The 17,491-nt window shown below is 52.1% G+C and overlaps 3 protein-coding genes across 3 annotated transcripts; 2 read left to right on the top strand and 1 right to left on the bottom strand.

The window, feature by feature from the left end:
• Positions 1 to 424: 424 nt before the first annotated feature.
• LRRC47 (leucine rich repeat containing 47) lies at positions 425 to 5,289 on the top strand. Its single transcript, XM_066334226.1, has 7 exons — positions 425 to 1,066; positions 1,137 to 1,583; positions 2,321 to 2,437; positions 2,749 to 2,864; positions 3,179 to 3,281; positions 3,671 to 3,760; positions 3,939 to 5,289. The coding sequence occupies exons 1-7, from the start codon at positions 425 to 427 to the stop codon at positions 4,149 to 4,151; spliced, it is 1,728 nt and encodes a 575-aa protein (XP_066190323.1). The 3' UTR covers positions 4,152 to 5,289.
• Positions 5,290 to 5,499: 210 nt separating this feature from the next.
• On the bottom strand, positions 5,500 to 8,276 carry CCDC27 (coiled-coil domain containing 27). The gene is made up of 6 exons (XM_066334227.1): positions 8,090 to 8,276; positions 7,124 to 7,254; positions 6,906 to 6,983; positions 6,430 to 6,642; positions 5,846 to 5,950; positions 5,500 to 5,728 (listed from the first exon to the last, which is right to left on the bottom strand). The coding sequence occupies exons 1-6, from the start codon at positions 8,190 to 8,192 to the stop codon at positions 5,591 to 5,593; spliced, it is 768 nt and encodes a 255-aa protein (XP_066190324.1). The 5' UTR covers positions 8,193 to 8,276; the 3' UTR covers positions 5,500 to 5,590.
• A 901-nt stretch (positions 8,277 to 9,177) lies between these two features.
• Positions 9,178 to 17,259, top strand: LOC136370695 (myo-inositol 2-dehydrogenase-like). The gene is made up of 8 exons (XM_066334220.1): positions 9,178 to 9,698; positions 10,571 to 10,641; positions 11,058 to 11,166; positions 11,301 to 11,431; positions 11,845 to 11,952; positions 12,867 to 12,985; positions 13,757 to 13,913; positions 14,356 to 17,259. Exons 1-8 carry the CDS (start codon positions 9,292 to 9,294, stop codon positions 14,502 to 14,504), a joined length of 1,251 nt encoding a protein of 416 aa, XP_066190317.1. The 5' UTR covers positions 9,178 to 9,291; the 3' UTR covers positions 14,505 to 17,259.
• Positions 17,260 to 17,491: the final 232 nt, after the last annotated feature.

Genomic DNA, 17,491 nt, shown 5'->3' with positions numbered 1-17,491 from the left:
GGACCTGCGTTGAGTTTTACCTGTGTAAGCTCTACCTGTGTAAGCTGTACCTGGACCTGCGTTGAGCTTTACCTGTGTAAGCTGTACCTGGACCTGCGTTGAGTTTTACCTGTGTAAGCCGTACCTGGACCTGCGTTGAGTTTTACCTGTGTAAGCTCTACCTGTGTAAGCTGTTCCTGGACCCGCGCGGCACCGCTGGGGCAGACCCGCGGCTCAGCAGCGATGCGGTTCTATATTTTACCCTTGTTTAAGGCATCACTGCATCCAGGAGCAGCGCCCAGCCCCGTCCCGGCGGGACCGTGCCGCCGCGTTCCCGCTGCTGAGCTCCCGCGGCGGGTTCGGGCGGCGGCCGGACCCTCCCCGAGGGCGGGACGCTGCCGGGGGCGGCCCCGGGGCGGCGGCACCGGGCGGGGCTCTCGGCGCGATGGCGGCGGCGGCGGCGGGGCCGTGGCCGGAGCTAGAGGCGGCGGCGCGGGAGCGGCGGCGGGAGCTGTCGCTGGCGGGCTCGGCGGTGGCCGAGCGGGTGGCGGCGGGCGGCGGGCGGCTGCCGGAGGCGCTGCTGGCGCTGCCGCTGCTGCAGTCGCTGGAGCTGAGCGGCTGCGCGGCGCTGCGGGAGCTCGGCCCGGGCGTGGCGGCCGCGCTGCCCGCGCTGCACACGCTGGTGCTGAGCCGCAACGCGCTGGGCCCGGCCGGGCTGGGCGCGGGGCTGGGCGGGCCGCTGCCCGCGCTCCGCCTGCTCGACCTGTCCGGGAACGGGCTGGAGGCGCTGCCCGCCGCGCTCGGCGGCACCGGGGACGGCGCGGGGGACGCGGCCCCGGCCTTCCCGCAGCTGCGCAGCCTCAACCTGAGCGCGAACCGGCTGCGGGAGCTGGGCCCGGGGCTCGCCCGCGCCGCGCCGCAGCTGCAGGAGCTGCTGCTGTCCGGGAACCGGCTGCGGGCGCTGCCCGGCGGCCTCCTGCCCGCCGCGGGGACCGCCGCGCCCTTCCCGCTGCTCAGCCGGCTGGACGCGGCCGACAACGAGGTGGCGGAGCTGGGCGCGGACATCGCGGCGCTGCCGGCGCTCAAGGTGGGAGCCGAGCCCGCCGCCCCGCGCGGGTCCCCATCGCGCAGCCCTGACCCATCTCTGTCTCCTGCAGAGCCTGGACGTGGCCAACAACCAGCTGCGGGAGCTGCCCGCCGCGCTGGCCGACTGCCCCCGCCTGAAGGAGGCCAACTTCAGGGGCAACCAGCTGAGGGACAAGCGGCTGGAGAAGATGGTCAATGGGTGCCAGACGAAGGCTATTCTGGAGTACCTACGGGCCGGGGGCCGCGGGAAAGGGAAGGTCGAAAGTGCCAGAGAGGATGTCAGAAAGAAGAAGAGGGAGAAGCAGCAGAAGAAGGACGGTGGAGATGGGGAGCTGGATGAGGTGGAAGAGGCGAGCAAGCTGCTGGTGAAGGTTCTGCACGTCTCTGAGAACCCAGCGCCTTTGGTGGTCAAAGTGAGCCCAGGTGTCAAAGATGTGCGAGCCTTCATTGTGTGCTGTGTGCTGAAAGGAGTGAACTTGAAGCCAGGAAATGCTCTCAAGAGGTTCCTGACCATGCAGGTAACAGCTGCAGCTTCGTGGTACTCATTTGGAATGGGAGTATTGCTGGCAGAGTTGGAAATAGACTGTTCTAGGCCCCTTCCAGCAGATGAGTTTGTGAAACTTAGGGTGAGCTCCTCACCCAGGTGTGAGGGTGCAGGCTGAGTCGTCCCTGCCAGCAGCACATGTCCAGTCAGTCCGAAATCAGCAGAACTGGTTTTTGGGAAGGACCCATCAGAGCTTAGGTATTGCGGTGAGGGCAGTGGACACACTCACATTTGTGCTGTGACTGTACAGAAGCTTGTTAGTGCTGTGGAACCTGTTGAAAGCTAAAAATAACCCCATGTCCATGTGTAAAGATCCTCTGGATTGGCTCCAGCTTCCCTAATCTGTTAGAACCATGTTACACACCCAGCTTTCTGGATGAGGTGTCCTGCCCACAGACCTGTCCCTGGGCCTGCTGCTCACCTGTCCCTTAGGTGGCAGGTGGGAGCTCCTTTCAGGTTACAGGACTTGAGTATTTGGAATTACTTTCTGACTTAAGACATGGTTTCCCTGTAGAGAAATGTGTCATGTGTTGTCAGGTTTTCCTGCCTTTGCATTTGGGCTGTGATGGAGATGTAGGTGAAGGGAAAGGGCTCTGTTTCAGTCACCTGGCTGGTAGCGCTGGCAACATTAAACATAGAAAAATCTGCACGTAGGAGGGGTAAATCACAGTGACTTTTTGATCTATTTCGATGGCATCCGTTATGTTTCAGACCAAGCTGCATGAGGACATCTGTGAGAAGCGCACAGTGGCCACCATTGCCACCCATGACTTGCAGCTGGTCAAAGCTCCTCTGACATACGATGTTCAGCCTCCTGATGAGCTCAAGGTAGGGCTTAAGGATACTTTCTTACCCCACAGAGCCTAGAAAACAAACTCCAGGAGCTTTACTTTAGAGGTTATACTGATTTCCTTGCTGTCCTGCTGTACCATGTGCCTGGTGTGGTACTAGCGACTCAGCCTGTTTTTCAAGTGGGTGTTACAGCAGTCCATGTGAAATGGAAAGTATTTCCATGCTGAGAAAGGCATGACACCATGCAGGAATATTGTTTAAATATTGACTTACTTACAGGGGAGTGTTGTAACCCTGGTGTTTGAGTGCAATTGAATTCAAATGTTTTGTTTTCCTGTGTGGTGCAGATCATGCCCCTGGGTCGGAAGGAGATCAAGGCAAAGGACCTTCTCCGCCAGCTGCAGCTGGAGGCTGAGGAGCAGCGGAAGCAGAAGAAGCGTCAGAACGTCTCTGGGCTGCACAGGTCAGTACCTTGTTGTGGTTTTCTCACATACATTTAGGTGGCTGCACTGAGGATCTGTTTAGAATAGCAGAGAGAAGGGAAAGCAGAGAATGTTGAAGGGTGTGTGGTGCACGTGCTGTGAGCTAAGGGAAGCACAGATGAGGTGAACTTGACGTAGTAGGAGATGGGCTGTAAAGCAGCATGTGGCCCTGCCCTGTGCTGTTCACTGCTGGTGCAGAGGTCACACACTCATTCCTTTTTGTCAATACTTCTTGCCATTGTGTCCAGCTGCTCTCTCAGTCGCTCACTTCTTGCTGCTTTGTTTCTCGTGGCAGGTACCTGCAGCTGCTGGATGGCAAAGACAACTACCCGTGCCTGGTGGATGCTGAAGGTGCTGTGATCTCCTTCCCACCAATAACCAATAGTGAGAAAACAAAGGTACTTCTCATTCATGGAAATACATTAATAATTAAGCTGTGTTTCTTTCTATTGAGAGATAACTCAAAGACATAAACAGTTCTGTGAAACTTGTGCTTGTAGTGCAAGTGTAAACTCTTACAGTCTGCATCATATGGGCTCCACTGTCAGACTGAGAGGGATCTGGGAGTTACAATTTTACCTCTGGAACTGTGTTCCAAAGCAGCAGCCTACCTGTGCAAAGGCTTTGTTGAAGGGCAAGAATATGGTTTTTGACTTGTCAAAACCAGCAGAGCTTTGCCCCTGATTAAACTGAGTGAAAGTCTTCAGCTGTGTGTACTGGGATGAGTCCAGGGGGCTGTGGGTAAGCTGCTCTGACTCCTGACTTGCTTCATCTCTGAAATTTACAGATTAGAAAAGAGACCCGGGACCTGTTTCTGGAAGTGACGAGTGATACCAGTTTACAGATCTGCAAAGATGTGATGGACACCCTTATCCTGGTAGGGAGTTCAGGAAAACGTCCTTCTGTTCTTGGGGGGGATTCTACCAAATGTGTCATTATTCACATGCATTGAGAAGAACACAGAAGGGGATTTGTATTTTAGCAGTATTGTTACTCCCTCTCATTCATTCTCTGCCACAGAATTGATGTTGTTCTCTGTATTTTGCTTTTAACAGAAAATTGCAGAGCTGAACAGATCTGCCTTGGAGAACAGGGAAGGCTCTGGTTCAGATGTGGAATTGGATGCTCTCTGTGGACCAGGGAATATGAACCTGCCCTTGGTGGTGGAGCAGGTGCGAGTGGTGGACACAGATGGGAACTTGAAAGTACTTTATCCTTCAAAAACTGACTTGGCCACAGTTGCCTCTCTGCTGACTGTGATCCGTTAGCAGCTGTGTGAGCTGGTAGAGGATTCCATTTCTTTTTTTTTTTTTTGGTGGTTTTTTTTTTTCCCACATATTCAACGACGCAGCTGGTGCACAGTTGAGATGGTTTGGGTTTTTAAAGAAAAGATGCAGAGCATCCTACTGGGAAGGCAATGACTTCAGAGTCTGATGAGATACGGCAAGGAGATTTGGGCTCTTTCATCCTTAACAGAGATCATCAGTGTTAGGCCTGGGCAGAAAGAGCAGCATCTTCAAACGTGGACTGAAAGCAGAGAAGGTGTTGGATGTCAGAACGCAGTAGAGAAAATCATTATGATGTTTAAAACAATCACAGTCATGTTTTTCTGCAAGATCACTTTTTCCTCCTGGTGTTTCATCTGGATCATTATTTTGGTAGCAGAGAAATGCAGTAATTGACAGTGTGGAACTGAGGTCCTCTGCTGGGTACAACCTGGAGTCAAAATGCCAAAGCACTTTGCTGACATCTTGTTCTGCAGAATTGTATTTTTATCTGGAGCAACTGTGAACATTTAGTTGCTGTCAGAAGCATTTAATTGCTGTCAGAACTTGAGGGATGCATTTTAAAGTGACGGTTTCTGTGTTCAGGCATGAGCACAGCTTCCATTCTTAAGGGATTTGTTGAGACAACTGCAAGATTTGTGTGTCCCCATGCATTTCAGGGCCACCCTCCATCCCTATGGGAATTGTTGTGACCTTGTGTGTGCCTAGAGAGTTACTGTGATTGAGCAGTGGCTTTGTTCTTGCTGAGGAAGTTCAGATCCATTCAGAGCTGACTCCAGCTGACACTGCTAAACTCCCTGTCCCCCCAGAATACAGGCACTGATGCTCAGAGTGACCCTCCTGGAGTTTTCTGCCCCACCCACGTATTTTTACCTTCTAAAATACAGGCAGTTGGAGCAGTTCTCGTTTGGCAGTCTGTAGGTCCCCTATATGCATGGGTGAGCACTGGTGTGAACTCACCCCTTTCCCTAAGCCAGGGTGACCCCCAGATTGACTCTCACCTGGTAAAAATGATATCTCAGAGCTCTAACTGAACTGCTGCTGTGTCAAATACATCCCCATGTTGGGACTTGCACATGGAATGGAAAAATAAAATGGCTTTGGCAGCCCTGATCTCTCATTTTTGCATTGGTGGATGTTCAATCATGTCACTTAGAAATTTCCTAAAGCAAAAATGGGAATTATACACTCCCCAGCCGCTTGTAGCCAAGCCATCCTTGTGCTCCAGGCTTCTCTGGGAAGTCAAGTGTTACCACAGACCAAGGACTTACAGTGACTTATGCTCTGAGTTGACTGAAACAATTGAATCAGATACTCCCACAGAACTCGGTGTCAGTGAGGTGAGTTTAATTTGTTGCAAGGCACCAGCTCTGAGCCGAGCACCCAGAGCCTGAGGCAGGTGGTGGGTTCTGGCTCAGCCATCAGAGCCTTTCTATCCTGGCATAGGTCTTTCTCCTCCCTGCGGCGGGCGACGTGCGGCTTTCGGCGCTGAGCAGCGACACCTTGCTCCCCTTGCTCTTCAGCATGTGCTGGAACTCCGCCCGCTCATTGATGATTTTCTGAAAATCAGCGATGATGTAAACAGGTGGGAAGGCTGAGAGCAGCTCTGCAAAGTGTTCTCTTACCTCAGAAGTCCCTTCCTGGCTGCTGGAAGCTGTTTTGGGAGAGCCACATACCTGCATTGCCTCCAGCACCTCGTTGTCTGTGAGCTCCCCCACAGGGTCCTGGCTGCCCTCCACGCTGAACGTAGCCTGGATTATTTTGTTTCGATACCTTTCAAACTTTGGATAGAAGAGGAGAGCAGTGTGAATGAACTGTGTTTTCAGTCTTTATGTGCGACTCCTTGGCATTTGCATGGATTTATAGAGACTGTCCTGTCAGTCAGTTCTTGGGCAAAGGACTGGTGAATGATGATATGGAAAGTGTTTATGTGAAAATCAGGCAGTTTTCACTGAAAATGCTGTGGTAATTATGTGGGTCTAGGTGGGCCAAGGCTCTTCCGCCAGCACCAGACACATCTGCCTGCAAGAGATGACTTTAAGGTGGTTCTTGTTACCTTGAATCTGGAAGGATGTTAGAAACCTGGTGATGTAACTCATCTGAACTCACATTTCTCAAGGGTTTCTGGTACTTGAGGTCTGTTTTCTTTTTAGGTGGCACAACAGCTGCCTGCTCCACAGCTAGGGAGCAAATGGATTGAGATTCCCAAGTGTGTCCCAAGAGGGAGATGGGGCTCTGAGGTGAAAGAGGCCATGCTTACCTTGCTGGTGATTTGCTCCAGTGCCACTCTGGTTTGCAGTGCCTGGTGCTGCAGTGCATCAGCCTGGCTCTGGATGTCTTTCTGGGCCTGCTTCTGCTCTAAGAGGTGGAGGCGGGTGTTCACAACCTCGGCCCGCAGCTGGTTGATTATCCCCTGTAACTCACTGATGAGCTTGCCCTGCTCAGCCAGCTGGGATTCCTGTTCTGTAATGACCTGAGCAGATACAGAAATCCAGGGGTCACTGGGGAGAATGTGAGCAAGTTTGGCCTCATTTTCCCACTAGTTAATCAAATGCTTCCTGGGCAGAATCTATCGACTAACAACCTCAGCAGTGCTGATAGCTGTTATTATTTGGTGTTTTCTCTAAAACTATTTGGATTAAGTAGGGGTTTTATATGCCGAACTCCACCAGCCCTAAAACCAGCCCAGTGAAGCAGCAAGTACCAGACTTCTGTAGAGGCCTTGCACAAATTCACCTGATGAAGATTGCGGTTTTCCTCCTCCATCATCACCACAATTTCTTCCTGCCTCTGTTCTTCTGTCATGCTGCAAAACTAGAAGGAGAATACTTTACACTTCATTTTCGCAGTTACAGGTGCCCCCTCCTGCCTATAAGAGAGAGACATCCCAAAATCCCAAATTCCCAGCTGCCACCTCTCCTGCTAGCCATGGCCACCGTGCTCTTGGGCTGCACCTTGTCAGACACAGCTTGGAGCTGGACTTCTCGCTCTCTGAGCTGCTTCTGGAGCAATTCCTTTTCAGATCTGATTCTCCGAAGCTCGGATTCTTGGATCTCCATCTGTCTTTGCAAGGAAGAGATGGCACCTGTAAAGTGGGAGAGTACTCTGTTAGCAAAGCAAACCCTGCTGAATGCTCTGTGTCTGCTTTTTTCCAGGTGAGCATAAGCAAAGCCACTGTGGGAAAAATCTGGGAACAGACTTGGGTCACATTAATGCTGCATCCACAGTGATTCTGGGTGATACTGTGGCTTGTGGTGCTTTGCTGGGATGTGGGTTTGGACAGCCTGGAGAAGAAAAGGTGGTTTCACTTCACGGGGAGCTAATTGTAGCGTTCCAGTACCACAAGAAGCCAACAAGAAAGACGGAGAGAAGCTGTTAAAAGTGCCGGGAGTAACAGGCAAGGGGGAGTGGCTTCACACTGATACAGAGCAGAGTTAGACAGGTTATTAGGAAAAATTCTTCCCTGTGAGGATGGTGAGGCCCTGGCACAGGTTTCCCAAAGAAGCTGTGCCTGCCCCTGGATCCCTGGAAGTGTCCAAGGGCAGGCTGAATGTGGCTTGGACCAAACTGAGATAGCGGAAGGTGTCCCTGCCCATGGCAGGGGGTGGGACTGGGTGATTTTTAAGGTCCCTCCAACCCGTTCTGTGATGCCATGTGTATTTAAACAACCCGGCTTTGTGTGCGGTGGGCGCTGCTCTGAGGACACGCGGAGCGGGCACCTCCAACCCGGCTTTGCCACTCTGCTCAGGGCTTTCTCTGCTGCCTTTTCTCACGTTCTTCACTTCCAAGGCGAAAAAGAAAGTGTTTTCAAAACAAGTGGGTTTCCAGCCTGTGAGCAACACCCTGTAATGTTTCCAAAAGAGCCGAATTGAATGAGACCTAGGCAGGTAAAGGTGTGCTCTGGGCACCTCCCGCGGTACCTAGAGCCATGTTGTGGTCATCCTTGGCTTTCCGCAGCTCCTGCCGGAGCTGTCCCGTGGCTTCTTGGAGCGGTGGTCCTTGAAAGCCGCCTCCATATTCCATCTCCCGGGGCTGAGGCCGGGCCGGGGCTTGTCCCGGCGCCGCGGGGCTCGGAGCGGGGCCGCTGCCGGGCGACGGCGTGAGGCGGGCGGGCTTTCCGCTTCCGAGTCAGCGGGGCCGGGCCATGGGGCGGAGGAGGAAAACGCTGCACGACTACGCGGCCGAGTTCTCGGAGCTGTCGGTGCGGCGGGAGCCGGCGGGCCCCAGCGCTCCGGGCCCGGCCGTTGCCGTGGAGACGCTGTTCTGCACCCCGTGCCAGCTGCCCCTCAGGGTGCGCCGCGACCGCATCCTGGAGCACCTCAGCTCGGGCCGCCACTGCCGCAACCGCCGCCTGCTCCGGCAGCTCGGGCTGCGCTCCCCGGGGCTCCGGTGAGGCACCGACCGCTGCTCGGGCTCGGCCGGCCCTTCCCTGCCTCACCCGCCCCATGACAGCCTCACCGGACTGACCCCTGCTCGGGCTCGGCCGGCCCTTCCCTGCCTCACCCTCCCCATCTCAGTGTCACCCGACCCCAGAACAGTGTCCCCAGCTGGGCCAGGGCAATGCCCGTCCCCCTGTGCTGGCACTGCTGAGGCCTCTCGGGTGCCGTGTCCGGTTCTGTCCCTCGCTACGAGAGATGTTGAGGGGATGGAGTGTGTCCAGAGAAAGGCGTGGAGCTGGGGAAGGGTCTGGGCGGTCAGTCCTGTGAGGAGTGGCTGAGGGAGCTGCAGGTGGCACTTGGTGCTGTGGTTTAGTTGACAAGCAGGTGTTCGGTCAAAGGTTTGCCCTGATGATCTTGGAGGTTTTGTCCAGCCTTAATTAATGATTCTTTAATTATCTATTTCACCTGACGCCACTCAAGAAGCATTTGGACAACATCCTCAGACATATGATGGCATTCTGGGGTGTTCATATGCAGGGTATTCTTCTCAAGAGTTAGATTTGATGATCCTTGTGAGTCCCTTCCAGGTCAGGATATTCTCTGATCCTCTGATCTTTTGTCTCCTCAGCTCTGCAGGTCCCGACTCCAGCCTGAGCCTGAGCCTGCCCCTGCCACTCAACGTGCCCTCCCTGCTGTCCCATCCCTCCTTCCTCATCACCACTGGATCCAACACCGGCTACACCATGGTTCCCTCCCCGCCCTCCTACCACAAGCTGCTGGTTCCCCACCACCCCATCCCTGCTGCACACAGGGACGACCCAACACCCTCCACCTCCACCAGCCACCCCTCAGCACTCAGCACCTTCCCCACCGGGATTGCACCTCTTGGCCAAAGTGTGCCCACACCTGATGCCTCCAGCCCCACTCCCCTCCCATGTCACGGTGGCAGCGGCGTCGGCCTCGTGCTCTTCGGCGCAGGGCTCATGAGCGAAGCCTTGCTGCAAAGCCTGGGGGAGGAAACGGGCTGCTGCCTGCTGTATGTGGTGGTGGATCAGCCTGAGGAGGTGGAATGTGCCTTTGGCACCGAGGTCCCGGCCGGCGCCAGGGTGCTGCAGCAGCAGGACGCTGCCGTCGCGCTCGGAGATCCACGGTACTGATGGTCACAAACTCCCGTGTGTGGCCCTGCTCAGGGCAGGGGCTTCAGTACAAGCCTTGCCTTCCCCTCTGGGAAGCTCTGTAGCAGCCCCAGACTGTGTCTCTGGCCATCCCTGTGGGAGGTAGGGGCTCTTTTGTCACCTACCCTCCTTCAGGAGTGTCTGAGAAGCTTAACTGGGCTTATGTAGCCAGATTATTGGAAACTTGGAGGTGTTTAGTTACAGGCAGTTTTATTAAGAAATATTAAAAAAAAAAATTCCTCCATTCCCACAGAACAATTCCTTCCCTGCTGCCTGCCAGTTTTCCTGTTTCAGAGCAGTTGGCTGAGTTTGGTGGCTCTTGGAGCTCTGAGATTAGCAAGGCTTGGTGTAAGTAGGGAGGATTGTGGTGTTTTGCTTTACAGTTGAACTGAACAACTGTAACATCACTAAGGTGCTGTTACTGTCAGGTCTAAAATATTGCAGGAGCAAAAGGCAGAGCTTTTAGGAAAGGCTGGTTTGATACTTGAAAGTAAAGAATCACAGAAAGCTGAGACTCATTGATTAGCAGCTCTACCACATAAATACTTTGGATTTCTCTGTGTGTGTTAACTGATAAGATTTAAATCCTTTTTAAAGGAAACCTCTAAAATACTTTCTCCTTGAAGATGCAGGAAAAGCAGTGCAATTCCTTTGTGCCACTTGTGATTTTAACCTATGTGTGTCACTATATTTCATCCTTGAAGCAGGCACCGAGTTCCTTCTATAACCCAGCTGGGTCTTCCAGAGCAATGGGGTTTTAGGTTTCTTTAACCAAATAGAGCTTTTGAGCACTGTTTGATCTAGTGAAAACCTCATCCTCACTGATGATCTCTCTTGATTCCTGCAGAGTCTCTGGAGCTATTATTTGTTCTCCACCTGACAAAGCCCCTGAGATGTTAAGAGATGCTTTACGAGCAGGTAAGAGGAGCAGCTGCACATTCAGCTTTTCCCTGCGCCCGTTGATGTGCGCTTGTGAGTGTGTTTGTGTTTCAGCAGCAGTCCTGGAGCTGTGCAGGCTCTCTAACTGTGTAATTAAAGTGACTGAGTTCACTGCTGATGTTAATGGCTGGACACCAGTGGGGATTTTGCTATGCTGGTGCCAGTATGACTGGGCAGTGCCTCATCCTAAAATCCCATCAGGACTCATAGAAAAGCTGTCACCAAAACAGTCCCACTCCTGGGGGCTGGGACAGCTGAAACCACAGCAGGCAGGCAGAAGGGGGTAAATGCCATCAAAACCAGAAATGTAACAAGCTGTGTACTTTACTGCAAGATCAAGGTGTTCTATGCAGCTGTGTCTCCCCTGAGCCCCATGTGTGTCCTGTTTTGCACAGGTAAAGGTGTGTTCTGTGAGGGGCTGCCCAGCCTGGACAGACAGACAGCAGAAGCCTGTTTTGATGAGGCCGACAGGTGTGGAAGGCCACTCGTGTGTGGGTTCTACAAGTAAGACCAGTGGTTTTCCTGTGATTTCTTCTTGATAAAATCACATGTCTGGAAGAAGCACTGATTCCTCAGGCTTCCCTGACTTTGTCCTCAAATCAGCTTGGTTTCTCCTCATTCCTTGTTTCCCTCTGAAGGCGCTTTGACCCAGCCCTGCAGTTCTTGTACAAGAAGGTTCGGGACAGCCGGGCCTTGGGCAGGATCCACCGGATATCCACCATCAGCAGCCTCTATCCAGCAGCCTCTCTGAGCCTGCTGAAAGCCTCAGGTACCCCAACAGGTTCCTGCTGAAGAGTCTGGGCCTGGCTCAGAGTCATGGAGTAGTTTGGGTGGGAAAGGACCTTTAAGCTCATCTGTTCCACCCCTTGCCAAGGGCAGAGACACCTTAACCAGGCCAGGTTGATCCAAAACCTGTCCTACTTGGCCTGGAAATGTCTTGGTGTTCTTGTGGGAATTCCCCTGAGTTTGTATAGCCTTAAGATCCCTGGGGAGAAGTGTTTTTTGAGGAGTGTTTTCTTTACCAAACTTGATTTCTGTGCTTTTTTTTTTTTTTGTGTCCCTTTAGTATTATGTTTCTTCACTGTGGGGGCTTTTTTATACAATCTCTGCAGTTCAGAAATGTGCATTGGCACATTTGGGTTTCAGTATGGAGACCTTAATTCCCAGTTTTGGTTCTTCCAGGTGGAATTTTTTACAACGCTGCCGTGCATGACATAGATATTATCAGTTTATTGTTGGGAGAAAGTGTGCCAGATACAGTATTTTCCCTGGGCCATGCCTTCTGTGCAGGTAAGAATGAGTCTTTTGATGATTTATTGGGTACCTCTGGACTTCAGTGTTAAAAGTGGGAAGAAAGAAGGAACGGGGGAGCATGATAGCCATGGCAGTTGTTCCATCATGGAGCAGTTGAATAAATAGGCTGGTGAAACAAAAGGCAGGTTCCTCAGGGATATTTGGTAAAGATTTCTGAATCTGGTGAATGTCCTGTTGATGCGAAGCAGTTGCAGTGGAGTTATCATTGAACATTACCCTGCAGGACACTAGGTTTGGAACCAGAGTGCAGAAAAGGGTGAGAAAAGGCTTGAGCTCACAAGAATGTCAATGAAATATTCATTCTCTGCTTTCTCTGGCCCTTCCCTGTAGATCCCAGCACAAAGCTGTGCATTTGCTCTGGGTCATGTTGGGCTGACACACAGGCTCTGGGTTACCACACTCATTTAAACAAACCATAAAAGGTGGAAGCTGCCATTTTTGAAATGGAAATGCAGAGTTTTAATTAAGGTAATTGCAGCAGCTGCCAGGCTTGGCTACCTGGAGTGAGGAGGGGCAGGATGCAACGCTCTCCTCCATGGCACAGCATTGAAATGCAGCAAACAAGAGCCCTCCAGGAGGGTTCTGTGCCCTCTGCCTCACTCCAGCAACGTGCTGGAAGTTGCCCGATCCTGGAAGCAGAGGTGGGTGCCCTCATTAGGGAGAGCTGCAGGCTGGGAAGGAAGAGGTGGGTCTGAGGCTGTGTGTTTCTGCAGAACTGCCTGTTCTTCATCAGGAATACTGGTGGAGCAGCTGCAGTGCTGTTAGCAGGGCGTCCTGTGGGAAGGTGTCACGAAGCCGGTGTCACCTCCTGAAGGAAGAAGAGCAGTTTGTAGCTGTAGAACTGTGCTGTTTACTGTTCCTGGGGTGAGCCAGGCCTGTTTTGTCCCCAGACGTGGGCTGCCTGAAGGATGTGGACACGGCTGCCATCAGCATGAAGTTCCCCAGCGGAGCCATTGCCACTCTGGACATCAGCCAGCACTGCACCAGGAGCTGTGACCAGCGGCTGGAGGTGGGCTCCTGCTGCTCAGTCAAGTCTGTTTTGACTCCACAGCCCAGCACAAGTTTTCCCCTCTGAGTGTGCCTGCAGCACATTTCCCAAAAACCCTCTGTGACAGAATCCCAGAGTCACTGAGGTTGGAAAAGACCTCCAGGATCATAAAGTCCAGCCTGTGACCAATCCCCACCTTGTCACCCAGAGCAGAGCTCTGAGTGCCACATCTGTTTGTTGGGCCGTTGCCTCAGCAGCAGTGGCTTCTTGTCCTTTTTCAATCTACAATTCATTTTCTCTTTCCTCTCCCCCAAGTTTTCTCCCTCTTCCATGCATTATGTCGTGTTACAAGCTGCATGAATCATACCAGAGCAGCAACTAGTGTCAGCTCTCCTGAGGCTGAAATTGTGCAGATTTCCTTTGTCCTTTCCAGGCTGGTCTCAGCTGTGTAGCAGGAGTCCAGCATATGAAAGAAGAAAAGTGTAAATTCCTACAGTCATGAATAATTACAGCTATGGGGACTGGTCCTAGGGAGGAATTTCTGTTAAACACTTAGAAAAGGGGCTTTGATCAGATGAGGTATCACACAAGTGGAAGCCACTGTACTACAGCACATCCATGGTGTTTCTGTTGTGTCTGAGCCATACCAGGGCTGGGACAAGTGTGACTCCTCATTTCAGAACCTACTTTTGTCTTGGTTTTACAAACTAGGGCTTCCCCAAGCTGGCCTGGTGAGTGAAAGTGTGATAACCTCAAAATGTTCTTTCTTCCCTATTTTGCTCCTTCCCTCAGGTTCATGGGTCTCAAGGGACGTTAAGGGTGGACAACCAGAACCCCCTGGGCATCACAGAACATGGGACTTCTGTATCCATCTGTCCCCAAACCCAAGCTGAGCGCTACAGAGACGCATACAGGGAACTCTTCCGGCACTTCCTGAGAGCCCTGAAAGGTGGGACAAGGCTTAAATTGATGGCTGGTGTTGCTTTGGATTGGCTTTGTCAGGGGATGCACTGTGTCAGGGCATGGAGATGGGTGGGGAATGATGATCTGAAACTCTGTGCTGGGAAGAAATGAGAGTTGGGAGGGGAAATTGCCTTGGGTCTTACTGTGTTTTGTGAAGAAAGCAGCTGCTTGTGACAGCCAAGAGGTCCTCAGCCAGTTGTGGCTGCCCAGAAGGGATAAAAATCACACAATCATGGAGTGGGCTGGGCAGGAAGAGGCTTTGAAGATCATCTAGTCCAAGCTATCATCTAGTCCCTGCATTGACAGGGCAGGAGGAGGAGGCTGAAATGTTTTAAATCCTGCAGCCCCAACACCAGGAGCTGCTGTGGTGGGATCTGTGTTCACAGTGGGCCAAGGGTTCCATGCAGGGCTTTGTTGCTGTCCCACAGGCCAGGAGCCCCCCGTGGTCACCAAGGAGCAGTTCCTCTGGACACTCCAGGTTGCTGCAGCAGCTGAGCAGTCCTGGAGGAACGGATCTGCCGTGGACTTGCACAGCAGTGCCACGGATCTGCCAGGAGTCAAGGCTGAGCTTGTGTGACAACCATTCAGCTGGGACACAGGGAGGATTTCACACCCAGTGGCCTCAGCAGAAGCCTGGATGGTGGTTTTGATGTTCCCACTGGGAATGCCCAGCAGACAGAGGCACTTCTGAACCAGGAGCACTCCATGCTGGGGCAGTGCAGGGTTCCTACCATGTCAGCCAGAGCCTGCAAGAAATTCCATGTGGTTTCATCCGGGTGGTTTTTCCTCCTGGAGAGTGCTGCTGGCCACGGAGCTCTTTTCCTGGGAGAAGTGATGCTCCTTGGGCCAGGCAGGGTGGCGTAGCACCAATGGCTGGGATGAGGGAGAAGTCTCCCCTTGGAGAGGGAGCAGCCACTGCCTGCCTGGAGGAGAAGTCACAAGCAGGTGCTTTTCCCAGTGCAACAAGTGAGGTGATGTAATGCTCAAAAAGCCACAGGAGCATCTGGTCTGTGAGTATGTTTAGATTGGATATATGGAAGAAATTTGAGGGTGGTGAGGGGCTGGAATGGATTTCCCAGAGAAGCTGTGGCTGCTCCATCCCTGGAAGTGTCCAAGGCCAGGCTGGACAGGGCTTGGAACAAGCTGGGATAGTGGAAAGTGTCTCTGCCCATGGCAGGGAGTGGGATGGGATGAGCTTTAAGGTTCTTTCCAAATAAACCAGTCTGGGATTCCATGGTCTTGTTTGGGACACAGACCCCAGCAGAAGGCAGAGCCACAGGCCAGTCTCTGCCAGGAGCTTTGGACCTTTGTCATGTGTGGGGCTCTCTGCAGGTGTGTGGCTCTGGCTGCCATATGCCAGTTTTCAAGATATTTTGAAACTTTTTTTTGTATTTTTATTGAATTACAACAACATTCTTGACTTCTTCCATTTCAAGGCATTAGTTTATAAACTTCTTGCAAGAACCTTTAGTTCAATCAATTTCCAATTCCTACCTATGGAATATATATATAAAACTAGAAAGAGTTGTGACATTTGTGTTCTCTTTGGGAAATTGTTTTTAACAGTGTAATTTTTCAAGCTCAGAAAAACTGTCTTAATACTTGTTCTCATTTCACTCACTATTTTTTAGCCATTTATTGAGAAAAAAAGTTTTATGTATCCAGAATTTTACCTCTCTGTACTTGCTGTAGCAGTTTAGTACTCAATAGTGGGTTTCTTTTACATTTCAGTAGCTTCAGGCCCTTTGAGGTCCTACAGGTGAAGGTTTACTCCGGGTTAGGAGGGCAGTTTCTGTCCAATTTTAATTTCCAGATGCAGCAATTCCCACATGAGCTTTTATTGTGTTAAAAAAAAACAACCCCAAAACAAAACAAAAGAGAAACCACAGCTATAAAAATAACACATTTTCCAAAGATAACATTACAAAAAATACAATTCCTACCACGGAGTGATCCATTAATACTGCTGGGAACAGGCCTTGGAACGCTGGAAATGTGAGTGGTTGTTGCAAAAGCTTTAAAGCATTAAAGTGCTTTACTGAGCTGTTTCCTGGGGACACAGATTCACTGTCAGCCACGCCAGGGGAGTTCCAATCCCAAAGGTTCCCAATCCCTGTGCTGTGAGGGGTGGGATGGCCTCAGGGATGGTGACTGCACCTGCAGCTCACCAGTACCCGAGGGAGAGGAGGGGCAGGAGGCCACCTCTGTGTGCTGAAGGCTCAGAGCTGCTGTGGGACACCCAGACAGGGCCTTGGAGGAGGGTCCCAGCCCAGAGATGTGGGTGCAGCACATCCAGTGGTCACACTCCTGTCCCCCTTGGGGAGCAAACAGCCACTGCCTGCCTGGAGGAGGAATCATCTCAGGTGAGCCCTGGTGGGGCTTGAGCATTTCTGCTCTTGCTTAGAGGGTCCAGGCTTTGGGAAGGGTAATCCAGCCCCTTCCCCATCCCAGGGGTGATGGGAAGCAAGTGCAGGGCTGTCTTTGGAGGCCTCCAGAGGGAGAGTGCAGCAGTGGGAATGTGCTGGGCAGCATCATCTCTGTGCAGGTTCCCTCAGGCTGCCCAAAATCTTGAGTGACCCAGGGCTGAGGGGGCAGATGCAGCAGCTCCCTGCCCTCTCTCCCAGAGTGACAGCTCCTCTGACTTCCAGTGCTTTTCCAAAACCTGCTGTGGGACATTGCCTTCCCAAATGTATAGGGAATAAACATTAAGGGAGGGAACACACCTACTTGTGTCCTTGCTTTCTGTGAAGGCTTTTTTCCCTTCCCTTTGTATGAATCAACAAAGAAATTACAGCTGGGAGAAATGACCAGGACCAGAAGAGAACTGGGCAGTCAGTCCATGCAGTGCTCCAAAAAGATGGAATTTACACCATGGCATTCCAGCTTGTCAGGTCTGACCTGTCAAAACTCCCCAGGGGAGCAGGGAGGGACTATGCAGACCTCTGACTTCCCAGGACAGTCACTGGCTTTCTCCCTCCTGCACAACTACATGCAAGAGAGGCAGAGGAAAAAAAACCTTGAGTTTTGAATAGATAAGGCTGGAGACACTATTCTCTGCATGTTTATATGCTACAACATGAAATTAATTTACTTGACACTGCGGTGTCTCAGGAGTCAGTATCAATTTTTATAGCATACATGAAAATAAATCTTTCTCTCTCCTTACAACACAACGAGTTTACTGTATGTACATTCTCTTTATATACACCAACCTTTAAGAACAAGAACACATTGGTAATGGACAAACAGGGTCTTTCTGGCTTTACAGAGGGCTGAGGGAAGGGGGTGCGTTTGGCAGTCCATGGAAAGCAGGACGTGGCTTTACACCAGTCCCTGGCGATGCCTGCACAGGTCAGGGCTGAGTCCGTGTTGCAGTGACAAAGCCCTCTCAGTCTGGGGCACCACGGAGCACACAGCAGGGATGAGAAAAACGTGCTGTCCTTACACGGCTGGATGCAGGGATGCTCCAGGAAAACACAAACCAGACAGTGCCTCTTGTGCAAGGCAGAAATCCCGCTCTGGCTGCTGAGCTGGCTCGGCTGCCCTCCTCCTTTCCTTCCTCCT

Source organism: Sylvia atricapilla, chromosome 22 (genome assembly GCF_009819655.1).
Source record: "Sylvia atricapilla isolate bSylAtr1 chromosome 22, bSylAtr1.pri, whole genome shotgun sequence".
Classification (NCBI taxonomy): domain Eukaryota; kingdom Metazoa; phylum Chordata; class Aves; order Passeriformes; family Sylviidae; genus Sylvia; species Sylvia atricapilla.
This window is presented reverse-complemented; position numbering and strand designations above follow the sequence as displayed.

What these genes read in the sequence shown, in the direction of transcription:
- CCDC27 (XM_066334227.1), bottom strand. Translation starts at nt 8,192, where the DNA reads ATGGAATATGGAGGCGGCTTTCAAGGACCACCGCTCCAAGAAGCCACG. An exon ending in TGGAGCAAATCACCAGCAAG is followed by an intron (nt 5,951 to 6,429) that starts GTAAGCATGGCC and finishes TTCTATCCAAAG; the next exon opens with TTTGAAAGGTATCGAAACAA. An exon ending in AGGTGCTGGAGGCAATGCAG is followed by an intron (nt 5,729 to 5,845) that starts GTATGTGGCTCT and finishes GCTGATTTTCAG; the next exon opens with AAAATCATCAATGAGCGGGC.
- LOC136370695 (XM_066334220.1), top strand. Translation starts at nt 9,292, where the DNA reads ATGGTTCCCTCCCCGCCCTCCTACCACAAGCTGCTGGTTCCCCACCAC. An exon ending in CTCGTGTGTGGGTTCTACAA is followed by an intron (nt 11,167 to 11,300) that starts GTAAGACCAGTG and finishes TTCCCTCTGAAG; the next exon opens with GCGCTTTGACCCAGCCCTGC. An exon ending in GCTGTGACCAGCGGCTGGAG is followed by an intron (nt 12,986 to 13,756) that starts GTGGGCTCCTGC and finishes TCCTTCCCTCAG; the next exon opens with GTTCATGGGTCTCAAGGGAC.
- LRRC47 (XM_066334226.1), top strand. Translation starts at nt 425, where the DNA reads ATGGCGGCGGCGGCGGCGGGGCCGTGGCCGGAGCTAGAGGCGGCGGCG. An exon ending in CGGCGCTGCCGGCGCTCAAG is followed by an intron (nt 1,067 to 1,136) that starts GTGGGAGCCGAG and finishes TGTCTCCTGCAG; the next exon opens with AGCCTGGACGTGGCCAACAA. An exon ending in AGAGGTTCCTGACCATGCAG is followed by an intron (nt 1,584 to 2,320) that starts GTAACAGCTGCA and finishes GTTATGTTTCAG; the next exon opens with ACCAAGCTGCATGAGGACAT.